The sequence below is a fragment of the Oncorhynchus tshawytscha genome, unplaced genomic scaffold (assembly GCF_018296145.1).
Source record: "Oncorhynchus tshawytscha isolate Ot180627B unplaced genomic scaffold, Otsh_v2.0 Un_scaffold_3414_pilon_pilon, whole genome shotgun sequence".
Lineage (NCBI taxonomy): Eukaryota > Metazoa > Chordata > Actinopteri > Salmoniformes > Salmonidae > Oncorhynchus > Oncorhynchus tshawytscha.
In genome coordinates, this window is record NW_024609793.1 from 17,501 (window position 1) to 42,500 (window position 25,000).

At 48.1% G+C, this 25,000-nt stretch overlaps 1 protein-coding gene across 1 annotated transcript in view; it reads right to left on the minus strand.

The window, feature by feature from the left end:
• The window catches only part of LOC121845914 (thyrotropin-releasing hormone-degrading ectoenzyme-like), a gene marked incomplete at its 3' end in the record, with an annotated part of 262,455 nt that overhangs the window by 8,717 nt on the left and 228,738 nt on the right, over positions 1 to 25,000 (minus strand). The window contains 1 exon segment of the mRNA XM_042318133.1: positions 14,742 to 14,855. Coding sequence (XP_042174067.1) covers positions 14,742 to 14,855 — 114 coding nt within the window.

Sequence of the window (25,000 nt, forward strand, 5' to 3'; positions counted from 1 at the left end):
GGAGGAGGCAGGTAGCTGGGTCCAGGGGCAGGCAGAAGGTCATACACAGGAGGAGGCAGGTAGCTGGGTCCAGGTGCAGGCAGAAGGTCATACACAGGAGGAGGCAGGTAGCTGGGTCCAGGGCAGGCAGAAGGTCATACACAGGAGGAGGCAGGTAGCTGGGTCCAGGGGCAGGCAGAAGGTCATACACAGGAGGAGGCAGGTAGCTGGGTCCAGGGGCAGGCAGAAGGTCATACACAGGAGGAGGCAGGTAGCTGGGTCCAGGAGCAGGCAGAAGGTCATACACAGGAGGAGGCAGGTAGCTGGGTCCAGGGCAGGCAGAAGGTCATACACAGGAGGAGGCAGGTAGCTGGGTCCAGGGGCAGGCAGAAGGTCATACACAGGAGGAGGCAGGTAGCTGGGTCCAGGTGCAGGCAGAAGGTCATACACAGGAGGAGGCAGGTAGCTGGGTCCAGGTGCAGGCAGAAGGTCATACACAGGAGGAGGCAGGTAGCTGGGTCCAGGGGCAGGCAGAAGGTCACATACACAGGAGGAGGCAGGTAGCTGGGTCCAGGGGCAGGCAGAAGGTCATACACAGGAGGAGGCAGGTAGCTGGGTCCAGGAGCAGGCAGAAGGTCATACACAGGAGGAGGGAGGTAGCTGGGTCCAGGAGCAGGCAGAAGGTCATACACAGGAGGAGGCAGGTAGCTGGGTCCAGGGGCAGGCAGAAGGTCATACACAGGAGGAGGCAGGTAGCTGGGTCCAGGTGCAGGCAGAAGGTCATACACAGGAGGAGGCAGGTAGCTGGGTCCAGGTGCAGGCAGAAGGTCATACACAGGAGGAGGCAGGTAGCTGGGTCCAGGGGCAGGCAGAAGGTCATACACAGGAGGAGGCAGGTAGCTGGGTCCAGGGGCAGGCAGAAGGTCATACACAGGAGGAGGCAGGTAGCTGGGTCCAGGGCAGGCAGAAGGTCATACACAGGAGGAGGCAGGTAGCTGGGTCCAGGAGCAGGCAGAAGGTCATACACAGGAGGAGGCAGGTAGCTGGGTCCAGGGGCAGGCAGAAGGTCATACACAGGAGGAGGCAGGTAGCTGGGTCCAGGTGCAGGCAGAAGGTCATACACAGGAGGAGGCAGGTAGCTGGGTCCAGGTGCAGGCAGAAGGTCATACACAGGAGGAGGCAGGTAGCTGGGTCCAGGGGCAGGCAGAAGGTCATACATAGGAGGAGGTAGGTAGCTGGGTCCAGGGGCAGGCAGAAGGTCATACACAGGAGGAGGCAGGTAGCTGGGTCCAGGGGCAGGCAGAAGGTCATACACAGGAGGAGGCAGGTAGCTGGGTCCAGGGGCAGGCAGAAGGTCATACACAGGAGGAGGCAGGTAGCTGGGTCCAGGGGTAGGCAGAAGGTCATACACAGGAGGAGGCAGGTAGCTGGGTCCAGGAGCAGGCAGAAGGTCATACACAGGAGGAGGCAGGTAGCTGGGTCCAGGAGCAGGCAGAAGGTCATACACAGGAGGAGGCAGGTAGCTGGGTCCAGGAGCAGGCAGAAGGTCATACACAGGAGGAGGCAGGTAGCTGGGTCCAGGAGCAGGCAGAAGGTCATACACAGGAGGAGGCAGGTAGCTGGGTCCAGGGGCAGGCAGAAGGTCATACACAGGAGGAGGCAGGTAGCTGGGTCCAGGGGCAGGTAGAAGGTCATACACAGGAGGAGGCAGGTAGTTGGGTCCAGGGGCAGGTAGAAGGTCATACACAGGAGGAGGCAGGTAGCTGGGTCCAGGGGCAGGTAGAAGGTCATACACAGGGGATCCAACAAGGCAACAGTGCAGGCAGGGAAAACGCTGTAACGTAGTCTGGGAGATCAGTGTCACGTTCACTGTCTTCAAACTCCCTGTCATAAACGAGCCAAGGCGCACACAAACACTCACAGAAAATAAATAATTACCCACAAACACAGGTGGGGAAAAAGCCTGCCTAAGTATGATTCCCAATCAGAGACAACGATAGACAGCTGCCTCTGATTAGGAACCATACCCGCGCCAACAAAGAAACAGACAAACTAGAATGCCCACCCAACCACCCAACACCCTGACCTAACCAAATAGAGAAATAAAAAGGCTCTGTAAGGTCAGGGTGTGACAATCAGGCAATAGGTTGATAACAGGAAATCTGATAGGCTAAAGTACAGGCAGGGAATCGGTAAAAAGCGTCATTAGTGAGGATGGCCAAAAACGATCATACACAGGAGGACTAATACACGGAACCCAGCGCTTCAAATAGAAGTGTGTCACAAAACAATCAATACCTCACAGTGACGGGGTGTGAAGAACGGAACTAAATACTGTGTGGTAATGACATACAGGTGTGTGAACAGGTGATCAGAATTCAAGGTGATTGGGATCGGGAGAATGGGCTGGGTTCAGGGGATCTATGTGTTAGAGGGTGTGGGCTGGAGAGTGGGCTGGAGAGTGGGCTGGGTTCAGGGGATCTATGTGTTTGAGCGTGTGAGCTGGAAAGTGGGTTGGAGAGTGGGCTGGGTTCAGGGGATATACGTGTTTGAGTTGGAAGCAGACATTACATTTGTCTGTCTGACTTCGTGTTGAGATATCTCTGATCAGCAAGGGTAAAGGGTTTGCTGAAAACTGTCTGCTTCTGAGAAGTTTAGAAAACGGAATGTGTGAATATTAATACCTGAAGTCTCTTGTCATCCTATTTGTTTATCCCCGTGTAACAAGACTGCTTGTTAACAAAGCAGAGAGAGACACAGGACCACATTTTTCTCCTGATTTAGACACTTTACCAATGGATAAAAAACAGAATGAGTCACACACTGTCTTTCTTTCCTCAAGAGCATGAGGTCTGCATCGTGCCTCCTCTAAAAAAAAAAAAAAAGAGAGGGCAGGCAGCAAGCATCAGCCAATTTACACCTGAACTCATCTAAATACAGAAGCCAGTATCACAACTGCACAGCCCGCAGTCATAGAGACAGAGAAAGGCTTCCAATGCTGTTGGAACTATAGAAGTAGAATTAGAATCATTCTGATCTATGGTTGGAACACTGGGCCATTATTGTGTTCCGTGTTGTCATGCTAATGATGGTCTTATCTAATGTGAATAGAACTGCTGTGGGTGTTTATTTTCCACCAAGAGCTGTTGCATCTGGGGACACTAAGAGAAGCCTGGTCTGTGTCTGTCTCCATCAAAGTCATCACATCAACAAAAGGGACAAAAGAGTTGAAATTGACGAGAATAACTGAAGTGATGATTAGCATATCGTTGTTGTGTTCTAGAACAAAGAGAGTTTTGAAGTATGGAACACAGTTTCACTGGGATGTTTTGTATATTGATGATGCCTGGATATGATCATGTATTTATTTTGAATTAGTTATATGGGTTGTTTTTCTGAGACAGTAATATATATATATATATATATATATATATGACGGTAAAGCTAGGCAGCTAGCAGTGATGTCATCATCATCCATTCTCCACACAGTGCCTTTAAAAAAATGGACTGCTGAATTGATTCCTGTTTTGTCGAAAGAACTGCAAATCATTTGACATACATTAGGGGGTCCACTCTGACTAGGTGATTGTTCCACACAAGGAAAGCAAAGGCAATAGTCCAAACTATTCACCATACCATGAATATTTTATTGACTGCAATTTAAAAACTCCTTGCTGGGACGATGACAGAGTTTTGCTCCCTCTGTGATTAGAAATGCAGCAGCCGAGCAATTAGCTGGCGGTTCTGCAAGTCTGGAAGAGTGGAGAAGAGAAAGATGCTTCTAAATTTGTTCTGGACACAAAGAGGGAGGATGGACTATGATCATTTCCAAATGAATATAGCCCATGATTGAAACGACTGCCACAACAGGAAATGCAAATGTGACAGAAATGATTGGCTGAGACTGTGCCATATCTCTTCCTCTCTCTCTCTTCTTCTCTTAGCTATACTTGAGTGTCAGGGAGTTATTTAGCCTTGGACATCAGAAACACTTAAGTGGACTGGAAAATATGCATAGCGGCATAATACACTACGGCTACGTCCCAAATGGCACCCTATTCCCTATATAGTACACTACTTTAGACCAGAGCCCTATTGCCTAAAGATATCATCCCTTATTGATGTCACCTGTTAAATCCATCAATTAGCGTAGATGAAGGGGAGGAGCCAGGTGAAAGATATGCTTATTGATGATGAAGATGGGAGGAGCCAGGTGAAAGATATGATCCCTTATTGATGTCACCTGTTAAATCCACATCAATTAGCGTAGATGAAGGGGAGGAGCCAGGTGAAAGATATGATCTCTTATTGATGTCACCTGTTAAATCCACATCAATAAATCCACAGCGTAGATGAAGGGGAGGAGACCTGGTTAAAGAAAGGGTTATAAGCCTTGAGACATGGATTGTGTCTGTGGACAATTCAGAGGGTGAATGGTTAAGACACAAGCTTTAAGTGCCTTTGAACGGGGTGTGGTAGTAGGTGCCAGGCGTTCCCGGTTTGTGTTAAGAACTGCAAACACTCCTGGGTTTTTCACACTTAACAGTTTCAGTGTGTATCACGAACGGCCCACCGCCCAAAGGACACTCCAGCCAATTTGACACAACTGTGGGAAGCCTAGGAGTCGACATGGGCCAGCATCCCTGTGGAACGCTTTCAACACCTTGTAGAGTCCCACGCCACGACGAACTGAGGCTGTTCTGAGGGGCAAAAGGAAGCTCAATATCAGGAAGGTGTTCCTAATGTTTTGTCCACTCTGTGTATGTAGGGGAAGAGGGAGGCATTTAGAACACTTCCTTAAGCCATTTAATAGACAGGGGGTGTCTCCATAGATACTGTTAACATTCCATACGTTGTGGTTGCCTTGGCAACGCCTCGGTTAAGCAGTAGGTTGACAGATAATGTATAGAATCTCCATTGTAATAGCAATCTAAATTCCATTGGTGAAAGAAATATCACAATGGTAGTTTGTAATAAGGGGGGGGGGGGTAATTGATTTTCATCCCATAATATACCGTCGCAAATTCAATATCACATTAATAACATTTACGCTAAACGGCATTCAGTTGTTTGTTGTTTTTCCATACACTGTGAACTCCATTACTGTTCAACACTGTCCTTTGTCATGCTAACGCTCCTGTAATCGAACACACGGGAGTAGTGTTTCATTAACCAGGTCAGACTTAACGTATCTCTAATCCAATCACAAACGCAGCTCGGTCGGGGAGAGCGAATAGGAGCGGGACGTGTATGATTTGCATAATTGTTCCATCATTAATGTTTGCATTAATTGCATGGGTATCATTGGCCTTTGTTGTGAATGGGGCTTTACTAGAATATCTCTACATTTGCATTACATTCCAGCAAGAAGTGAAGATCACATGTCAGTCAGCTAGTTACCTGGGGTTACGGCTAAACATGGGTTATGTACATACCAACATCAGTCAGCTAGTTACCTGGGGTTACGGCTGAGTATGGGTTATGTACATACCAACATCAGTCAGCTAGTTACCTGGGGTTAAGGCTAAACATGGGTTATATACATACCAACATCAGTCAGCTAGTTAGCTGGGGTTACGGCTAAACATGGGTTATGTACATACCAACATCAGTCAGCTAGTTACCTGGGGTTACGGCTAAACATGGGTTATGTACATACCAACATCAGTCAGCTAGTTACCTGGGGTTACGGCTAAACATGGGTTATGTACATACCAACATCAGTCAGCTAGTTACCTGGGGTTACGGCTAAACATGGGTTATATACATACCAACATCAGTCAGCTAGTTAGCTGGGGTTACGGCTGAGTATGGGTTATGTACATATAAACATCAGTCAGCTAGTTAGCTGGGGTTACGGCTAAACATGGGTTATGTACATACCAACATCAGTCAGCTAGTTACCTGGGGTTACGGCTAAACATGGGTTATGTACATACCAACATCAGTCAGCTAGCTAGCTGGGGTTACGGCTAAACATGGGTTATGTACATACCAACATCAGTCAGCTAGTTACCTGGGGTTACGGCTAAACATGGGTTATGTACATACCAACATCAGTCAGCTAGTTAGCTGGGGTTACGGCTGAGTATGGGTTATGTACATACCAACATCAGTCAGCTAGTTACCTGGGGTTAAGGCTAAACATGGGTTATGTACATACCAACATCAGTCAGCTAGTTACCTGGGGTTACGGCTAAACATGGGTTATGTACATACCAACATCAGTCAGCTAGTTAGCTGGGGTTACGGCTGAGTATGGGTTATGTACATACCAACATCAGTCAGCTAGTTACCTGGGGTTACGGCTGAGTATGGGTTATGTACATACCAACATCAGTCAGTCAGCTATGGGTTATGTACATACCAACATCCTAGGGGTTACGGCTGAGTATGGGTTATGTACATACCAACATCAGTCAGCTAGTTACCTGGGGTTACGGCTAAACATGGGTTATGTTCAGCTAGTTACCTGGGGTTACGGCTGAGTATGGGTTATGTACATACCAACATCAGTCAGCTAGTTACCTGGGGTTACGGCTAAACATGGGTTATGTACATACCAACATCAGTCAGCTAGTTACCTGGGGTTACGGCTGAGTATGGGTTATGTACATACCAACATCAGTCAGCTAGTTACCTGGGGTTACGGCTGAGTATGGGTTATGTACATACCAACATCAGTCAGCTAGTTACCTGGGGTTACGGCTGAGTATGGGTTATGTACATACCAACATCAGTCAGCTAGTTACCTGGGGTTACGGCTGAGTATGGGTTATGTACATACCAACATCAGTCAGCTAGTTACCTGGGGTTACGGCTGAGTATGGGTTATGTACATACCAACATCAGTCAGCTAGTTACCTGGGGTTACGGCTGAGTATGGGTTATGTACATACCAACATCAGTCAGCTAGTTACCTGGGGTTACGGCTGAGTATGGGTTATGTACATACCAACATCAGTCAGCTAGTTACCTGGGTTTACGGCTGAGTATGGGTTATGTACATACCAACATCAGTCAGCTAGTTACCTGGGGTTACGGCTGAGTATGGGTTATGTACATACCAACATCAGTCAGCTAGTTAGCTGGGGTTACGGCTGAGTATGGGTTATGTACATACCAACATCAGTCAGCTAGTTACCTGGGGTTACGGCTAAACATGGGTTATGTACATACCAACATCAGTCAGCTAGTTACCTGGGGTTAAGGCTAAACATGGGTTATGTACATATAAACATCAGTCAGCTAGTTAGCTGGGGTTACGGCTGAGTATGGGTTATGTACATACCAACATCAGTCAGCTAGCTAGCTGGGGTTACAGCTGAGTATGAGTTATGTACATACCAACATCAGTCAGCTAGTTAGCTGGGGTTACGGCTGAGTATGGGTTATGTACATACCAACATCAGTCAGCTAGCTAGCTGGGGTTACGGCTGAGTATGGGTTATGTACATATAAACATCAGTCAGCTAGTTAGCTGGGGTTACGGCTGAGTATGGGTTATGTACATATAAACATCAGTCAGCTAGTTAGCTGGGGTTACGGCTGAGTATGGGTTATGTACATACCAACATCAGTCAGCTAGCTAGCTGGGGTTACAGCTGAGTATGAGTTATGTACATACCAACATCAGTCAGCTAGCTAGCTGGGGTTACAGCTGAGTATGGGTTATGTACATACCAACATCAGTCAGCTAGTTAGCTGGGGTTACGCCTGTACAAAATATAGAACCCTTGTTTGAGGGTTTGCTCTCAGGCTGGAATGAATGAATAGTGTCCATTGCGTGAGAGAAAAAAATATGTGTGGAATTATGTAGGAACTAGCAGTCAAACCATAGAAAGAAAAAAAATAACTATGTACCAACGTACCAATATCCCATACTAACACACAACCTAGAAGGCATGGCCAATATCCCATAATAACACACAACCTAGAATGCATGGCCAATATCCCATACTAACACACAACCTAGAATGCATGGCCAATATCCCATACTAACACACAACCTAGAAGGCATGGCCAATATCCCATACTAACACACAACCTAGAAGGCATGGCCAATATCCCATAATAACACACAACCTAGAATGCATGGCCAATATCCCATACTAACACACAACCTAGAATGCATGGCCAATATCCCATACTAACACACAACCTAGAAGGCATGGCCAATATCCCATAATAACACACAACCTAGAAGGCATGGCCAATATCCCATACTAACACACAACCTAGAAGGCATGGCCAATATCCCATAATAACACACAACCTAGAAGGCATGGCCAATATCCAATACATTGCTTCATTGTCAGTGCTATGCTAATGGGGATATTTGAAGAGATATTGGAATAGAGGAATGGCTTGTAGCCCTTTTAGTGTAATGTAGTGGTCACTCTCATTGATAGATAGCATTGGTGTCACATTAACACAGGAGATACAGCAGTCCAGTCCACTGTGATATTGGTACTGTGTGATGGTACAGTCCAGTCCACTGTGATATTGGTACAGTCCAATCCACTGTGATATTGGTACAGTCCAGTCCACTGTGATATTGGTACTGTGTGATGGTACAGTCCAGTGTGATATTGGTACTGTGTGATGGTACAGTCCAGTCCAGTCTGATATTGGTACTGTGTGATGGTACAGTCCAGTCCACTGTGATATTGGTACTGTGTGATGGTACAGTCCAGTGTGATATTGGTACTGTGTGATGGTACAGTCTAGTCCAGTGTGATATTGGTACTGTGTGATGGTAGAGTCCAGTCCAGTGTGATATTGGTACTGTGTGATGGTACAGTCTAGTCCAGTGTGATATTGGTACTGTGTGATGGTAGAGTCCAGTCCAGTGTGATATTGGTACTGCGAGGTGGTACAGTCCAGTCCACTGTGATATTGGTACTGTGTGATGGTACAGTCCAGTCCACTGTGATATTGGTACTGTGTGATGGTACAGTCCAGTCCAGTGTGATATTGGTACTGTGTGATGGTACAGTCCAGTCCACTGTGATATTGGTACTGTGTGATGGTAGAGTCCAGTCCAGTGTGATATTGGTACTGCGAGGTGGTACAGTCCAGTCCACTGTGATATTGGTACTGTGTGATGGTACAGTCCAGTCCAGTGTGATATTGGTACTGTGTGATGGTACAGTCCAGTCCAGTGTGATATTGGTACTGTGTGATGGTCCAGTCCAGTGTTATATTGGTACTGTGTGATGGTACAGTCCAGTCCAGTGTGATATTGGTCCTGTTTGATGGTACAGTCCAGTCCAGTGTGATATTGGTACTGTGTGATGGTACATTCCAGTCCAGTGTGATATTGGTACTGTGTGATGGTACAGTACAGTCCAGTATGATATTGGTACTGTTTGATGGTACAGTACAGTCCAGTATGATATTGGTACTGTTTGATGGTACAGTCCAGTCCAGTGTGATATTGGTACTGTGTGATGGTAGAGTCCAGTCCAGTGTGATATTGGTACTGTGTGATGGTACAGTCTAGTCCAGTGTGATATTGGTACTGTGTGATGGTAGAGTCCAGTCCAGTGTGATATTGGTACTGCGAGGTGGTACAGTCCAGTCCACTGTGATATTGGTACTGTGTGATGGTACAGTCCAGTCCACTGTGATATTGGTACTGTGTGATGGTACAGTCCAGTCCACTGTGATATTGGTACTGTGTGATGGTACAGTCCAGTCCACTGTGATATTGGTACTGTGTGATGGTAGAGTCCAGTCCAGTGTGATATTGGTACTGCGAGGTGGTACAGTCCAGTCCACTGTGATATTGGTACTGTGTGATGGTACAGTCCAGTCCAGTGTGATATTGGTACTGTGTGATGGTACAGTCCAGTCCAGTGTGATATTGGTACTGTGTGATGGTCCAGTCCAGTGTTATATTGGTACTGTGTGATGGTACAGTCCAGTCCAGTGTGATATTGGTCCTGTTTGATGGTACAGTCCAGTCCAGTGTGATATTGGTACTGTGTGATGGTACATTCCAGTCCAGTGTGATATTGGTACTGTGTGATGGTACAGTACAGTCCAGTATGATATTGGTACTGTTTGATGGTACAGTACAGTCCAGTATGATATTGGTACTGTTTGATGGTACAGTCCAGTCCAGTGTGATATTGGTACTGTGTGATGGTACAGTCCAGTCCAGTGTGATATTGGTCCTGTGTGATGGTACAGTCCAGTCCAGTGTGATATTGGTCCTGTTTGATGGTACAGTCCAGTCCAGTGTGATATTGGTCCTGTTTGATGGTACAGTCCAGTCCAGTGTGATATTGGTCCTGTGTGATGGTACAGTCCAGTCCAGTATGATATTGGTCCTGTTTGATGGTACAGTCCAGTCCAGTGTGATATTGGTCCTGTTTGATGGTACAGTCCAGTCCAGTATGATATTGGTCCTGTTTGGTGGTACAGTCCAGTCCAGTATGATATTGGTCCTGTTTGATGGTACAGTCCAGTCCAGTGTGATATTGGTCCTGTTTGATGGTACAGTCCAGTATGATATTGGTCCTGTTTGATGGCACAGTCCAGTCCAGTGTGATATTGGTCCTGTGTGACGGTACAGTCCAGTCCAGTGTGATATTGGTCCTGTGTGATGGTACAGTCCAGTCCAGTGTGATATTGATCCTGTGTGATGGTACAGTCCAGTCCAGTGTGATATTGGTCCTGTGTGACGGTACAGTCCAGTCCAGTGTGATATTGGTCCTGTGTGATGGTACAGTCCAGTCCAGTATGATATTGGTCCTGTTTGATGGTACAGTCCAGTCCAGTGTGATATTGGTCCTGTTTGATGGTACAGTCCAGTCCAGTGTGATATTGGTCCTGTTTGATGGTACAGTCCAGTCCAGTGTGATATTGGTCCTGTTTGATGGTACAGTCCAGTATGATATTGGTCCTGTTTGATGGTACAGTCCAGTCCAGTATGATATTGGTACTGTGTGATGGTACAGTCCAGTCCAGTATGATATTGGTACTGTGTGATGGTACAGTCCAGTCCAGTGTGATATTGGTCCTGTTTGATGGCACAGTCCAGTCCAGTGTGATATTGGTCCTGTTTGATGGTACAGTCCAGTCCAGTGTGATATTGGTCCTGTGTGATGGTACAGTCCAGTCCAGTATGATATTGGTCCTGTTTGATGGTACAGTCCAGTCCAGTGTGATATTGGTCCTGTTTGATGGTACAGTCCAGTCCAGTGTGATATTGGTCCTGTTTGATGGTACAGTCCAGTCCAGTATGATATTGGTCCTGTTTGATGGTACAGTCCAGTCCAGTGTGATATTGGTCCTGTTTGATGGTACAGTCCAGTATGATATTGGTCCTGTTTGATGGTACAGTCCAGTCCAGTATGATATTGGTACTGTGTGATGGTACAGTCTAGTCCAGTATGATATTGGTACTGTGTGATGGTACAGTCCAGTCCAGTGTGATATTGGTCCTGTTTGATGGCACAGTCCAGTCCAGTGTGATATTGGTCCTGTGTGACGGTACAGTCCAGTCCAGTGTGATATTGGTCCTGTGTGATGGTACAGTCCAGTCCAGTGTGATATTGATCCTGTGTGATGGTACAGTCCAGTCCAGTGTGATATTGGTCCTGTGTGATGGTACAGTCCAGTCCAGTGTGATATTGGTCCTGTGTGATGGTACAGTCCAGTCCAGTGTGATATTGGTCCTGTTTGATGGTACAGTCCAGTCCAGTGTGATATTGGTCCTGTTTGATGGTACAGTCCAGTCCAGTGTGATATTGGTCCTGTTTGATGGTACAGTCCAGTCCAGTATGATATTGGTCCTGTTTGATGGTACAGTCCAGTATGATATTGGTCCTGTTTGATGGTACAGTCCAGTCCAGTATGATATTGGTACTGTGTGATGGTACAGTCCAGTCCAGTATGATATTGGTACTGTGTGATGGTACAGTCCAGTCCAGTGTGATATTGGTCCTGTTTGATGGCACAGTCCAGTCCAGTGTGATATTGGTCCTGTGTGACGGTACAGTCCAGTCCAGTGTGATATTGGTCCTGTGTGATGGTACAGTCCAGTCCAGTGTGATATTGATCCTGTGTGATGGTACAGTCCAGTCCAGTGTGATATTGGTCCTGTGTGACGGTACAGTCCAGTCCAGTGTGATATTGGTCCTGTGTGATGGTACAGTCCAGTCCAGTGTGATATTGATCCTGTGTGATGGTACAGTCCAGTCCAGTGTGATATTGGTCCTGTGTGATGGTACAGTCCAGTCCAGTGTGATATTGGTCCTGTGTGATGGTACAGTCCAGTCCAGCGCGTTGCACTGTGTGCCTAGTGTCCTAGCAGTCAGGCTTTGAGATATGCGTCTTCAATGAGTCCCCCACAGGGAACGGCACAACTTTCAATTCAAATACTGCCTTCGCTACTGAGATGAAATCAGTGTAAATTACTACCCCAACGCAAGATTTATGTGGCCTGTCACTGTTCAGTTTTTACCTAGAGATGAATTGGAAATGCATGGAAACAAGCTATTTTTCTACATTAGCAGAAATACATCTCCGTCTGGAGACTGGAAGTGACTTTTAACAAACAACATTTTGTTCCGCCCCACCAAACTCTTTATGACGGATTATTTTATTGGAAGTGCACGAACTCATCGGCCCCTAAACGATGACGAATAAGGAATAACAACGGGTAGATTAGATTGAAGGGTTTCAGATGTAATGGTAAAAATAGATGGTTAATGGTTTACCATGCTAGATGAAAACAATATGGACAGACTAATCAGTCAATACTATTGTATCTTGTTTGGTAAATTGAGAAAAAAAAACTGTTCCTTGTCTTTGTTCCAGCTGACAGAGTCATTATAATAAACTGTTCCTTGTCTTTGTTCCAGTTGACAGAGTCATTATAATAAACTGTTCCTTGTCTTTGTTCCAACTGACAGTCATTATAATAAACTGTTCCTTGTCTTTGTTCAAACTGACAGTCATTATAATAAACTGTTCCTTGTCTTTGTTCCAACTGACAGTCATTATAATAAACTGTTCCTTGTCTTTGTTCCAACTGACAGTCATTATAATAAAAAGTTCCTTGTCTTTGTTCCAACTGACAGTCATTATAATAAACTGTTCCTTGTCTTTGTTCCAACTGACAGTCATTATAATAAACTGTTCCTTGTCTTTGTTCCAACTGACAGTCATTATAATAAACTGTTCCTTGTCTTTGTTCCAACTGACAGTCATTATAATAAACTGTTCCTTGTCTTTGTTCCAACTGACAGTCATTATAATAAACTGTTCATTGTCTTTGTTCCAACTGACAGTCATTATAATAAACTGTTCCTTGTCTTTGTTCCAACTGACAGTCATTATAATAAACTGTTCCTTGTCTTTGTTCCAACTGACAGTCATTATAATAAACTGTTCCTTGTCTTTGTTCCAACTGACAGAGTCATTATAATAAACTGTTCCTTGTCTTTGTTCCAACTGACAGAGTCATTATAATAAACTGTTCCTTGTCTTTGTTCCAACTGACAGAGTCATTATAATAAACTGTTCCTTGTCTTTGTTCCAACTGACAGTCATTATAATAAACTGTTCCTTGTCTTTGTTCCAACTGACAGTCATTATAATAAACTGTTCCTTGTCTTTGTTCCAACTGACAGTCATTATAATAAACTGTTCCTTGTCTTTGTTCCAACTGACAGTCATTATAATAAACTGTTCCTTGTCTTTGTTCCAACTGACAGTCATTATAATAAACTGTTCCTTGTCTTTGTTCCAACTGACAGAGTCATTATAATAAACTGTTCCTTGTCTTTGTTCCAACTGACAGAGTCATTATAATAAACTGTTCCTTGTCTTTGTTCCAACTGACAGAGTCATTATAATAAACTGTTCCTTGTCTTTGTTCCAACTGACAGTCATTATAATAAACTGTTCCTTGTCTTTGTTCCAACTGACAGACATTATAATAAACTGTTCCTTGTCTTTGTTCCAACTGACAGTCATTATAATAAACTGTTCCTTGTCTTTGTTCCAACTGACAGAGTCATTATAATAAACTGTTCCTTGTCTTTGTTCCAACTGACAGAGTCATTATAATAAACTGTTCCTTGTCTTTGTTCCAACTGACAGAGTCATTATAATAAACGGTTCCTTGTCTTTGTTCCAACTGACAGTCATTATAATAAACTGTTCCTTGTCTTCGTTCCAACTAACAGTCATTATAATAAACTGTTCCTTGTCTTTGTTCCAACTGACAGTCATTATAATAAACTGTTCCTTGTCTTTGTTCCAACTGACAGTCATTATAATAAACTGTTCCTTGTCTTTGTTCCAACTGACAGTCATTATAATAAACTGTTCCTTGTCTTTGTTCCAACTGACAGAGTCATTATAATAAACTGTTCCTTGTCTTTGTTCCAACTGACAGAGTCATTATAATAAACTGTTCCTTGTCTTTGTTCCAACTGACAGAGTCATTATAATAAACTGTTCCTTGTCTTTGTTCCAACTGACAGTCATTATAATAAACTGTTCCTTGTCTTTGTTCCAACTGACAGACATTATAATAAACTGTTCCTTGTCTTTGTTCCAACTGACAGACATTATAATAAACTGTTCCTTGTCTTTGTTCCAACTGACAGACATTATAATAAACTGTTCTAATCCTCAGATAAGATCAGAAGTAAAGTCATTTAGTGTGGTTAAATTAGTCACAGTGTAATTACAAGGTATTGTAATCTTTCGCTATCTTTACAACACAATAAAGATCTTACCATGTTCCATTTGGGGAAGAGGAAGTCCGTTCCAACGTACTCAAAGAAGTGAGCGAAGCCTTCCTTCAGCCAGACATCCTCCCACCACACGGGGGTTACCAGGTCACCAAACCACTGCAACAAGAAAAGAAGAAAACAGCTGAGTTCTACTGAGCTTAGTCTCTGGTGTGACTGTCAACACCACCAACAGCTGAGTTCCACTGAGCTTAGTCTCTGGTGTGACTGTCAACACCACCAACAGCTGAGTTCCACTGGGCTTAGTCTCTGGTGTGACTGTCAACACCACCAACAGCTGAGTTCCACTGGGCTTAGTCTCTGGTGTGACTGTCAACACCACCAACAGCTGAGTTCCACTGGGCTTAGTCTCTGGTGTGACTGTCAACACAACCAACAGCTGAGTTCCATAGACCTTAGTCTCTTGTGTGACTGTCAACACAACCAACAGCTGAGTTCCATAGACCTTAGTCTCTTGTATGTCTGTCAACACAACCAACAGCTGAGTTCCACTGAGCTTAGTCTCTTGTGTGACTGTCAACACAACCAACAGCTGAGTTCCACTGAGCTTAGTCTCTTGTATGTCTGTCAACACAACCAACAGCTGAGTTCCATAGACCTTAGTCTCTGGTGTGACTGTCAACACCACCAACAGCTGAGTTCCACTGAGCTTAGTCTCTTGTGTGACTGTCAACACCACCAACAGCTGAGTTCCATAGACCTTAGTCTCTGGTGTGACTGTCAACACAACCAACAGCTGAGTTCCATAGACCTTAGTCTCTGGTGTGACTGTCAACACAACCAACAGCTGAGTTCCACTGGGCTTAGTCTCTGGTGTGACTGTCAACACCACCAACAGCTGAGTTCCACTGAGCTTAGTCTCTTGTGTGACTGTCAACACAACCAACAGATGAGTTCCACTGAGCTTAGTCTCTTGTGTGACTGTCAACACAACCAACAGCTGAGTTCCACTGAGCTTAGTCTCTTGTATGTCTGTCAACACAACCAACAGCTGAGTTCCACTGAGCTTAGTCTCTTGTGTGACTGTCAACACAACCAACAGCTGAGTTCCACTGAGCTTAGTCTCTTGTATGTCTGTCAACACAACCAACAGCTGAGTTCCATAGACCTTAGTCTCTGGTGTGACTGTCAACACAACCAACAGCTGAGTTCCACTGAGTTTAGTCTCTTGTGTGACTGTCAACACAACCAACAGCTGAGTTCCACTGAGCTTAGTCTCTGGTGTGACTGTCAACACAACCAACAGCTGAGTTCCAGTATTTATACACTATTGTTCAAAAGTTTGGAGTATCTTAGAAATGTCCCTGTTTTTTAAATAAAAGCAATTCTTTTGTCCATTAAAATAACATCACATTGGTCAGAAATAAATTGTAGACATTGTTAATGTTGTTAATGACTATTGTAGCAGGAAACGGCAGATTTTTGATGGAATATCTACATAGGTGTACAGAGGCCATTATTAGCAACCATCAGTCCTCAACTGGCAGCTTCATTAAATATTACCCGCAAAACACCAGTCTCAACGTCAACAGTGAAGAGGCGACTCCGGGATGCTGGCCTTCTAGGCAGAGTTGCAAAGAAAAAGCCATATCTCAGACTGGTCAATAAAAAGAAAAGATTAAGATTGCCAAAAGAACACAGACACTGGACAGAGTAACTCTGCCTAGAAGGCCAGCATCCCGGAGTCGCCTCTTCACCGTTGACGTTGAGACTGGACAGATGAACTCTGCCTAGAAGGCCAGCATCCCGGAGTCGCCTCTTCACTGTTGACGTTGAGACTGGACAGAGGAACTCTGCCTAGAAGGCCAGCATCCCGGAGTCTCCTCTTCACTGTTGACGTTGAGACTGGACAGAGGAACTCTGCCTAGAAGGCCAGCATCCCGGGGTCTCCTCTTCACTGTTGACACTGGTGTTTTGTGGGTACTATTTAATGAAGCTGCCAGTTGAGGACTGATGGTTGCTGATGATGGCCTCTGTGGGACAGACAGTACGACTACAACACCAGTATGTAGGAAACTAGAAGCAGGTTATTGTGGGACAGACAGTATGACTACAACACTAGTATGTAGGAAACTAGAAGCAGGTTATTGTGGGACAGACAGTACGACTACAACACCAGCAGTCATCCAGAACATGTTCCTAACAACCTCTCAGAACCGGTCTGCCTCCCAAATGGAACCCTACATGGGCAGTATACAGGAAATAGGTTGTAATTTTGGGATGTATTCTTTGGTCAAAAGCATTGACTATACAGGAAATAGGTTGTAATTTGGGATGTACTCTTTGGTCAAAAGCATTGACTATACAGGAAATAGGTTGTAATTTGGGATGTACTCTTTGGTCAAAAGCATTGACTATACAGGAAATAGGTTGTAATTTGGGATGTACTCTTTGGTCAAAAGCATTGACTATACAGGAAATAGGTTGTAATTTGGGATGTACTCTTTGGTCAAAAGCATTGACTATACAGGAAATAGGTTGTAATTTGGGATGTACTCTTTGGTCAAAAGCATTGACTATACAGGAAATAGGTTGTAATTTGGGATGTACTCTTTGGTCAAAGCATTGACTATACAGGAAATAGGTTGATTTGGGATGTACTTTGGTCAAAAGCATTGACTATACAGGAAATAGGTTGTAATTTGGGATGTACTCTTTGGTCAAAAGCATTGACTATACAGGAAATAGGTTGTAATTTGGGATGTACTCTTTGGTCAAAAGCATTGACTATACAGGAAATAGGTTGTAATTTGGGATGTACTCTTTGGTCAAAAGCATTGACTATACAGGAAATAGGTTGTAATTTGGGATGTACTCTTTGGTCAAAAGCATTGACGATACAGGAAATAGGTTGTAATTTGGGATGCAGCCTGGGGCTCTTTATCACAACACTACAGGTGGAAGGATAACACTTCTCTATGTGTGGTGGACTAACACATCCACCCTGTCACCACCCTGTCACCACCCTGTCACCACCCTGTCACCACCCTGTCACCACCCTGTCAGCACCCTGTCACCACCCTGTCACCACCCTGTCACCACCCTGTCACCACCCTGTCAACACCTAGTCACCACCCTGTCACTGTCACAACCCTGTCACCACCCTGTCAACACCTAGTCACCACCCTGTCACCACCCTGTCACCACCCTGTCACTGTCACAACCCTGTCACCACCCTGTCACCACCCTGTCAACGCCTAGTCACCACCCTGTCAACACCCTGTCACCACCCTGTCAACACCTAGTCACCACCCTGTCACCACCCTGTCACCACCCTGTCATCACCCTGTCACCACCCTGTCACCACCCTGCCAACACCCTGTCAACACCCTGTCACCACCCTGTTACCACCCTGTCACCACCCTGTCAACGCCTAGTCACCACCCTGTCACAACCCTGTCACCACCCTGTCACCACCCCCTGTCAACGCCTAGTCACCACCCTGTCACCACCCTGTCACCACCCTGTCACCACACCTAGTCACCACCCTGTCACCACCCTGTCACCACCCTGTCACCACCCTGTCACCACCCTGTCAACACCCTGTCAACACCCTGTCACCACCCTGTTACCACCCTGTCACCACCCTGTCAACGCCTAGTCACCACCCTGTCACAACCCTGTCACCACCCTGTCACCACCCTGTCAACGCCTAGTCACCACCCTGTCAACACCCTGTCACCACCCTGTCACCACCCTGTCACCACCCTGTCACCACCCTGTCAACACCTAGTCACCACCCTGTCACCACCCTGTCACCACCCTGTCAACACCTAGTCACCACCCTGTCATCACCCTGTCACCACCCTGTCACCACCCTGTCAACACCTAGTCACCACCCTGTCACCACCCTGTCACCTACCTGTCAACACCTAGTCACCACCCTGTCACCACCCTGTCATCACCCTGTCACCACCCTGTCACCACCCTGTCACCACCCTGTCACCACCTAGTCACCACCCTGTCACCACCCTGTCAACACCTAGTCATCACCCTGTCACCACCCTGTCACCACCCTGTCACCACCCTGTCACCACCCTGTCAACACCTAGTCACCACCCTGTCACCACCCTGTCACCTACCTGTCAACACCTAGTCACCACCCTGTCACCACCCTGTCACCACCCTGTCACCACCCTGTCACCACCCTGTCACCACCCTGTCACCACCCTGTCAACACCCTAGTCACACCCTGTCACCACCCTGTCACCCCACCCTGTCAACACCCTAGTCACCACCCTGTCACCACCCTGTCACCACCCTGTCACCACCCTGTCACCACCCTGTCACCACCCTGTCACCACCCTGTCAACACCTAGTCACCACCCTGTCACCACCCTGTCACCACCCTGTCACCACCCTGTCACCACCCTGTCACCACCCTGTCACCACCCTGTCACCTAGTCACCACCCTGTCACCACCCTGTCACCACCCTGTCATCACCCTGTCACCACCCTGTCACCACCCTGTCACCACCCTGTCACCACCTAGTCACCACCCTGTCACCACCCTGTCAACACCCTGTCACCACCCTGTCACCACCCTGTCACCACCCTGTCACCACCCTGTCACCACCCTGTCACCACCCTGTCACCACCCTGTCACCACCCTGTCACCACCCTGTCATCACCTTTCACACCCTGTCACCACCCTGTCATCACCCTGTCACCACCCTGTCACCACCCTGTCAACACCTAGTCACCAACCTGTCACCACCCTGTCACCACCCTGTCATCACCCTGTCACCACCCTGTCACCACCCTGTCACCACCCTGTCAACACCTAGTCACCACCCTGTCACCACCCTGTCACCACCCTGTCACCACCCTGTCACCACCTAGTCACCACCCTGTCATCACCCTGTCATCACCCTGTCACCACCCTGTTACCACCCTGTCATTGTCACACCCTGTCACCACCCTGTCAACACCTAGTCACCACCCTGTCACCACCCTGTCATCACCCTGTCACCACCCTGTCACCACCCTGTCATCACCCTGTCACCACCCTGTCACCACCCTGTCACCACCTTGTCACCACCCTGTCACCACCCTGTCAACACCTAGTCACCACCCTGTCACCACCCTGTCATCACCCTGTCAACACCCTGTCACCACCCTGTTACCACCCTGTCATTGTCACAACCCTGTCACCACCCTGTCACCACCCTGTCACCACCCTGTCATCACCCTGTCACCACCCTGTCACCACCCTGTCAACACCTAGTCACCACCCTGTCATCACCCTGTCACCACCCTGTCATCACCCTGTCACCACCCTGTCACCACCCTGTCAACACCTAGTCACCACCCTGTCACCACCCTGTCACCTACCTGTCAACACCTAGTCACCACCCTGTCACCACCCTGTCACCACCCTGTAATCACCCTGTCACCACCCTGTCACCACCCTGTCATCACCCTGTCACCACCCTGTCACCACCCTGTCACCACCCTGTCAACACCTAGTCACCACCCTGTCACCACCCTGTCACCATCCTGTCATCACCCTGTCACCACCCTGTCACCACCCTGTCACCACCCTGTCAACACCTAGTCACCAGCCTGTCACCACCCTGTCATCACCCTGTCACCACCCTGTTACCACCCTGTCATTGTCACACCCTGTCACCACCCTGTCATCACCCTACTGAGGTGGGGGGAAACTAAGGTGGGGGGAAATGAACTATATTCTGGTAATCCGACCAATTGAACATATGCGGTGGTACTTAATGAATATGATGTCAGTTCGGTTGTCATCTGAGACATTCTCATCGATGATAGGATGACATATACTCTACAGTGGAAAGTCTACACATCAGAGTTATCATCGGATTCACGTGAAATTGTTGTTCAATTTAAATGTTTGAATATAAAATTATTGGTGAAAAGATTAAATGTAATTTTAGCTACAAAATGAGAGATTTGGGTTTTCATAAGGTTAGGGCTCTGCTCAAACAGTGACCCGCCCCTGTGAAGAGACATGGGGTGTAGACTGTGAAACAAGCCCTTCTCCCTCCACTATATAAGCCCTTGACGACAATATAACCTCCTGTTCCAAGTACGTGAGGTCTGCAGCCTCTACGTTAAAAGGACTAACATGTCAACTACAGAACTAAGCCAACCTCAGTGTGAGCTTCGGTTGCGAACGGTATGAACTTTGAACTCTTGTTCACTACAGAAGTGATACCTCCTAGCCGTTGAGTTAGCAACAGCAGCTGCAAACGCAGATTAGGAAGAAACAGACATAGTATCCCGTCTACAGCACAATGATGTTACTACAACGTATCCAATTGACCACCAGAGACATTCTTCAAGGGACAAAGGACTTGGTTTGGCAACACGGCCTTCCATCTACCACCAACCTACCGAAGCGTAGCTCAGAGTAAATATTTATTGCATTTTCCTTTTCCAAATGGGGTGTACTGTATTGCTGATTCAACTTGTTAGCCAGGGTTCATGAAGATAACCAAGAATGTACAACTTTCAGATGAGACTGAATTAAGGTGACGATTAATATTGACTGCTATTGATGTAAAATATTACTAAAATATTAACAGATCTATAAATATTATTTCGTGGTGCCCCGAATCTCTAGTTAATTACATTTACATGATTAGCTCAATCAGGTAATATTAATTACGGAGAAATTATTTAAAAGAATAGCATGTAATATCACTTAATCCGGCATAGCCAAAGACACGACACTACCCTGACACCACCCTGTCACCACCCTGTCAAAGTCACCCCTCTGTCATCACCCTGTCACCACCCTGTCACCACCCTGTCACCAACCTGTCACCACCCTGTCAACACCCTGTCAGCACCCTGTCACCACCCTGTCAACACCCTGTCAACACCCTGTCACCACCCTGTCACCACCCTGTCACCACCCTGTCCTGTCACCACCCTGTCACTGTCAGCACCCTGTCAACACCCTGTCAACACCCTGTCACCACCCTGTCACCACCCTGTCACTGTCACCACCCTGTCACCACCCTGTCACTGTCACCACCCTGTCAACACCCTGTCACCACCCTGTCACCACCCTGTCACTGTCACCCTGTCACTGTCACACCCTGTCACCACCCTGTCACTGTCACCACCCTGTCAACACCCTGTCACCTCCCAGTCACCACCCTGTCACCACCCTGTCACCACCCTGTCACTGTCACCACCCTGTCAACACCCTGTCACCACCCTGTCACTGTCACTACCCTGTCACCACCCTGTCACTGTCACCACCCTGTCAACACCCTGTCACCTCCCAGTCACCACCCTGTCACTGTTACCACCCTGTCACCATCCTGTCACCACCCTGTCACTGTCACCACCCTGTCACCACCATGTCACAACCCTGGCACCACCCTGTCACTGTCATCACCTTGTCACCACCCTGTCACCACCCTGTCATCACCCTGTCACTGTCACTACACTGTCAACACCCTGTCACCACCCTGTCACTGTCACCACCCTGTCACCACCCTGTCACCACCCTGTCACTGTCACCACCCTGTCAACACCCTGTCACCACCCTGTCACCACCCTGTCACTGTCACCACCCTGTCACTGTCACTACCCTGTCACCACCCTGTCACTGTCACCACCCTGTCAACACCCTGTCACCTCCAGTCACCACCCTGTCACCACCCTGTCACTGTCACCACCCTGTCAACACCCTGTCACCACCCTGTCACTGTCACCACCCTGTCACTGTCACTACCCTGTCACCACCCTGTCACTGTCACCACCCTGTCAACACCCTGTCACCTCCCAGTCACCACCCTGTCACTGTTACCACCCTGTCACCATCCTGTCACCACCCTGTCACTGTCACCACCCTGTCACCACCATGTCACAACCCTGGCACCACCCTGTCACTCTCATCACCTTGTCACCACCCTGTCACCACCCTGTCATCACCCTGTCACTGTCACTACACTGTCAACACCCTGTCACCACCCTGTCACTGTCACCACCCTGTCATCACCCTGTCACACCCTGTCACCACCCTGTCACCACCCTGTCACTGTCACCACCCTGTCAACACCCTGTCAACACCCTGTCATCACCCTGTCACCACCCTGTCACCACCCTGTCACCACACTGTCACCACCCTGTCACCACCCCTGTCACTGTCACCACCCTGTCACCACCCTGTCACTGTCACCACACTGTCACCACCCTTTCACTGTCACCACCCTGTCACCACCCTGTCACTGTCACCACCCTGTCAACACCTGTCACCACCCTGTCACCACCCTGTCACCACCCTGTCACTGTCACCACCCTGTCACTGTCAGCACCCTGTCAACACCCTGTCAACACCCTGTCACCACCCTGTCACCACCCTGTCACTGTCACCACCCTGTCACCACCCTGTCACCACCCTGTCACTGTCACCACCCTGTCAACACCCTGTCACCACCCTGTCACCACCCTGTCACTGTCACCACCCTGTCACTGTCACTACCCTGTCACCACCCTGTCACTGTCACCACCCTGTCAACACCCTGTCACCTCCCAGTCACCACCCTGTCACCACCCTGTCACCACCCTGTCACTGTCACCACCCTGTCAACACCCTGTCACCACCCTGTCACTGTCACTACCCTGTCACCACCCTGTCACTGTCACCACCCTGTCAACACCCTGTCACCTCCCAGTCACCACCCTGTCACTGTTACCACCCTGTCACCATCCTGTCACCACCCTGTCACTGTCACCACCCTGTCACCACCATGTCACAACCCTGGCACCACCCTGTCACTCTCATCACCTTGTCACCACCCTGTCACCACCCTGTCATCACCCTGTCACTGTCACTACACTGTCAACACCCTGTCACCACCCTGTCACTGTCACCACCCTGTCACCACCCTGTCACCACCCTGTCACTGTCACCACCCTGTCAACACCCTGTCACCACCCTGTCACCACCCTGTCACTGTCACCACCCTGTCACTGTCACTACCCTGTCACCACCCTGTCACTGTCACCACCCTGTCAACACCCTGTCACCTCCCAGTCACCACCCTGTCACCACCCTGTCACCACCCTGTCACTGTCACCACCCTGTCAACACCCTGTCACCACCCTGTCACTGTCACCACCCTGTCACTGTCACTACCCTGTCACCACCCTGTCACTGTCACCACCCTGTCAACACCCTGTCACCTCCCAGTCACCACCCTGTCACTGTTACCACCCTGTCACCATCCTGTCACCACCCTGTCACTGTCACCACCCTGTCACCACCATGTCACAACCCTGGCACCACCCTGTCACTGTCATCACCTTGTCACCACCCTGTCACCACCCTGTCATCACCCTGTCACTGTCACTACACTGTCAACACCCTGTCACCACCCTGTCACTGTCACCACCCTGTCATCACCCTGTCACCACCCTGTCACCACCCTGTCACCACCCTGTCACTGTCACCACCCTGTCAACACCCTGTCAACACCCTGTCATCACCCTGTCACCACCCTGTCACCACCCTGTCACCACACTGTCACCACCCTGTCACCACCCTGTCACTGTCACCACCCTGTCACCACCCTGTCACTGTCACCACACTGTCACCACCCTTTCACTGTCACCACCCTGTCACCACCCTGTCACTGTCACCACCCTGTCAACAACCTGTCACCACCCTGTCACTGTCAACACCCTGTCAGCATCCTGTCACCACCCTGTCACTGTCACTATCACCACCCTGTCACTGTCACCACCCTGTCACCACCCTGTTACTGTCACCACCCTGTCACCACCTAGGCACCACCCTGTCACTGTCACCACCCTGTCAACAACCTGTCACCACCCTGTCACTGTCACCACCCTGTCAACAGCCTGTCACCACCCTGTCACCATCCTGTCACCACCCCGTCCCTGTCACTATCACCACCCTGTCACTGTCACCACCCTGTCACCACCCTGTCACCACCCTGTCACCACACTGTCACCACCCTGTCACCACACTGTCACCACCCTGTCACCACCCTGTCACCACCCTGTTACCACCCTGTCACCACCCTGTCACCACCTAGGCACCACCCTGTCACCACCTAGGCACCACCCTGTCACCACCCTGTCACCATCCTGTCAACACCCTGTCAACACCCTGTCACCACACTGTCACCACCCTGTCATCACCCTGTCATTGTCACCACCCTGTCACTGTCACCACCCTGTCACCACCCTGTCACTATCACCACCCTGTCACTGTCACCATCCTGTCA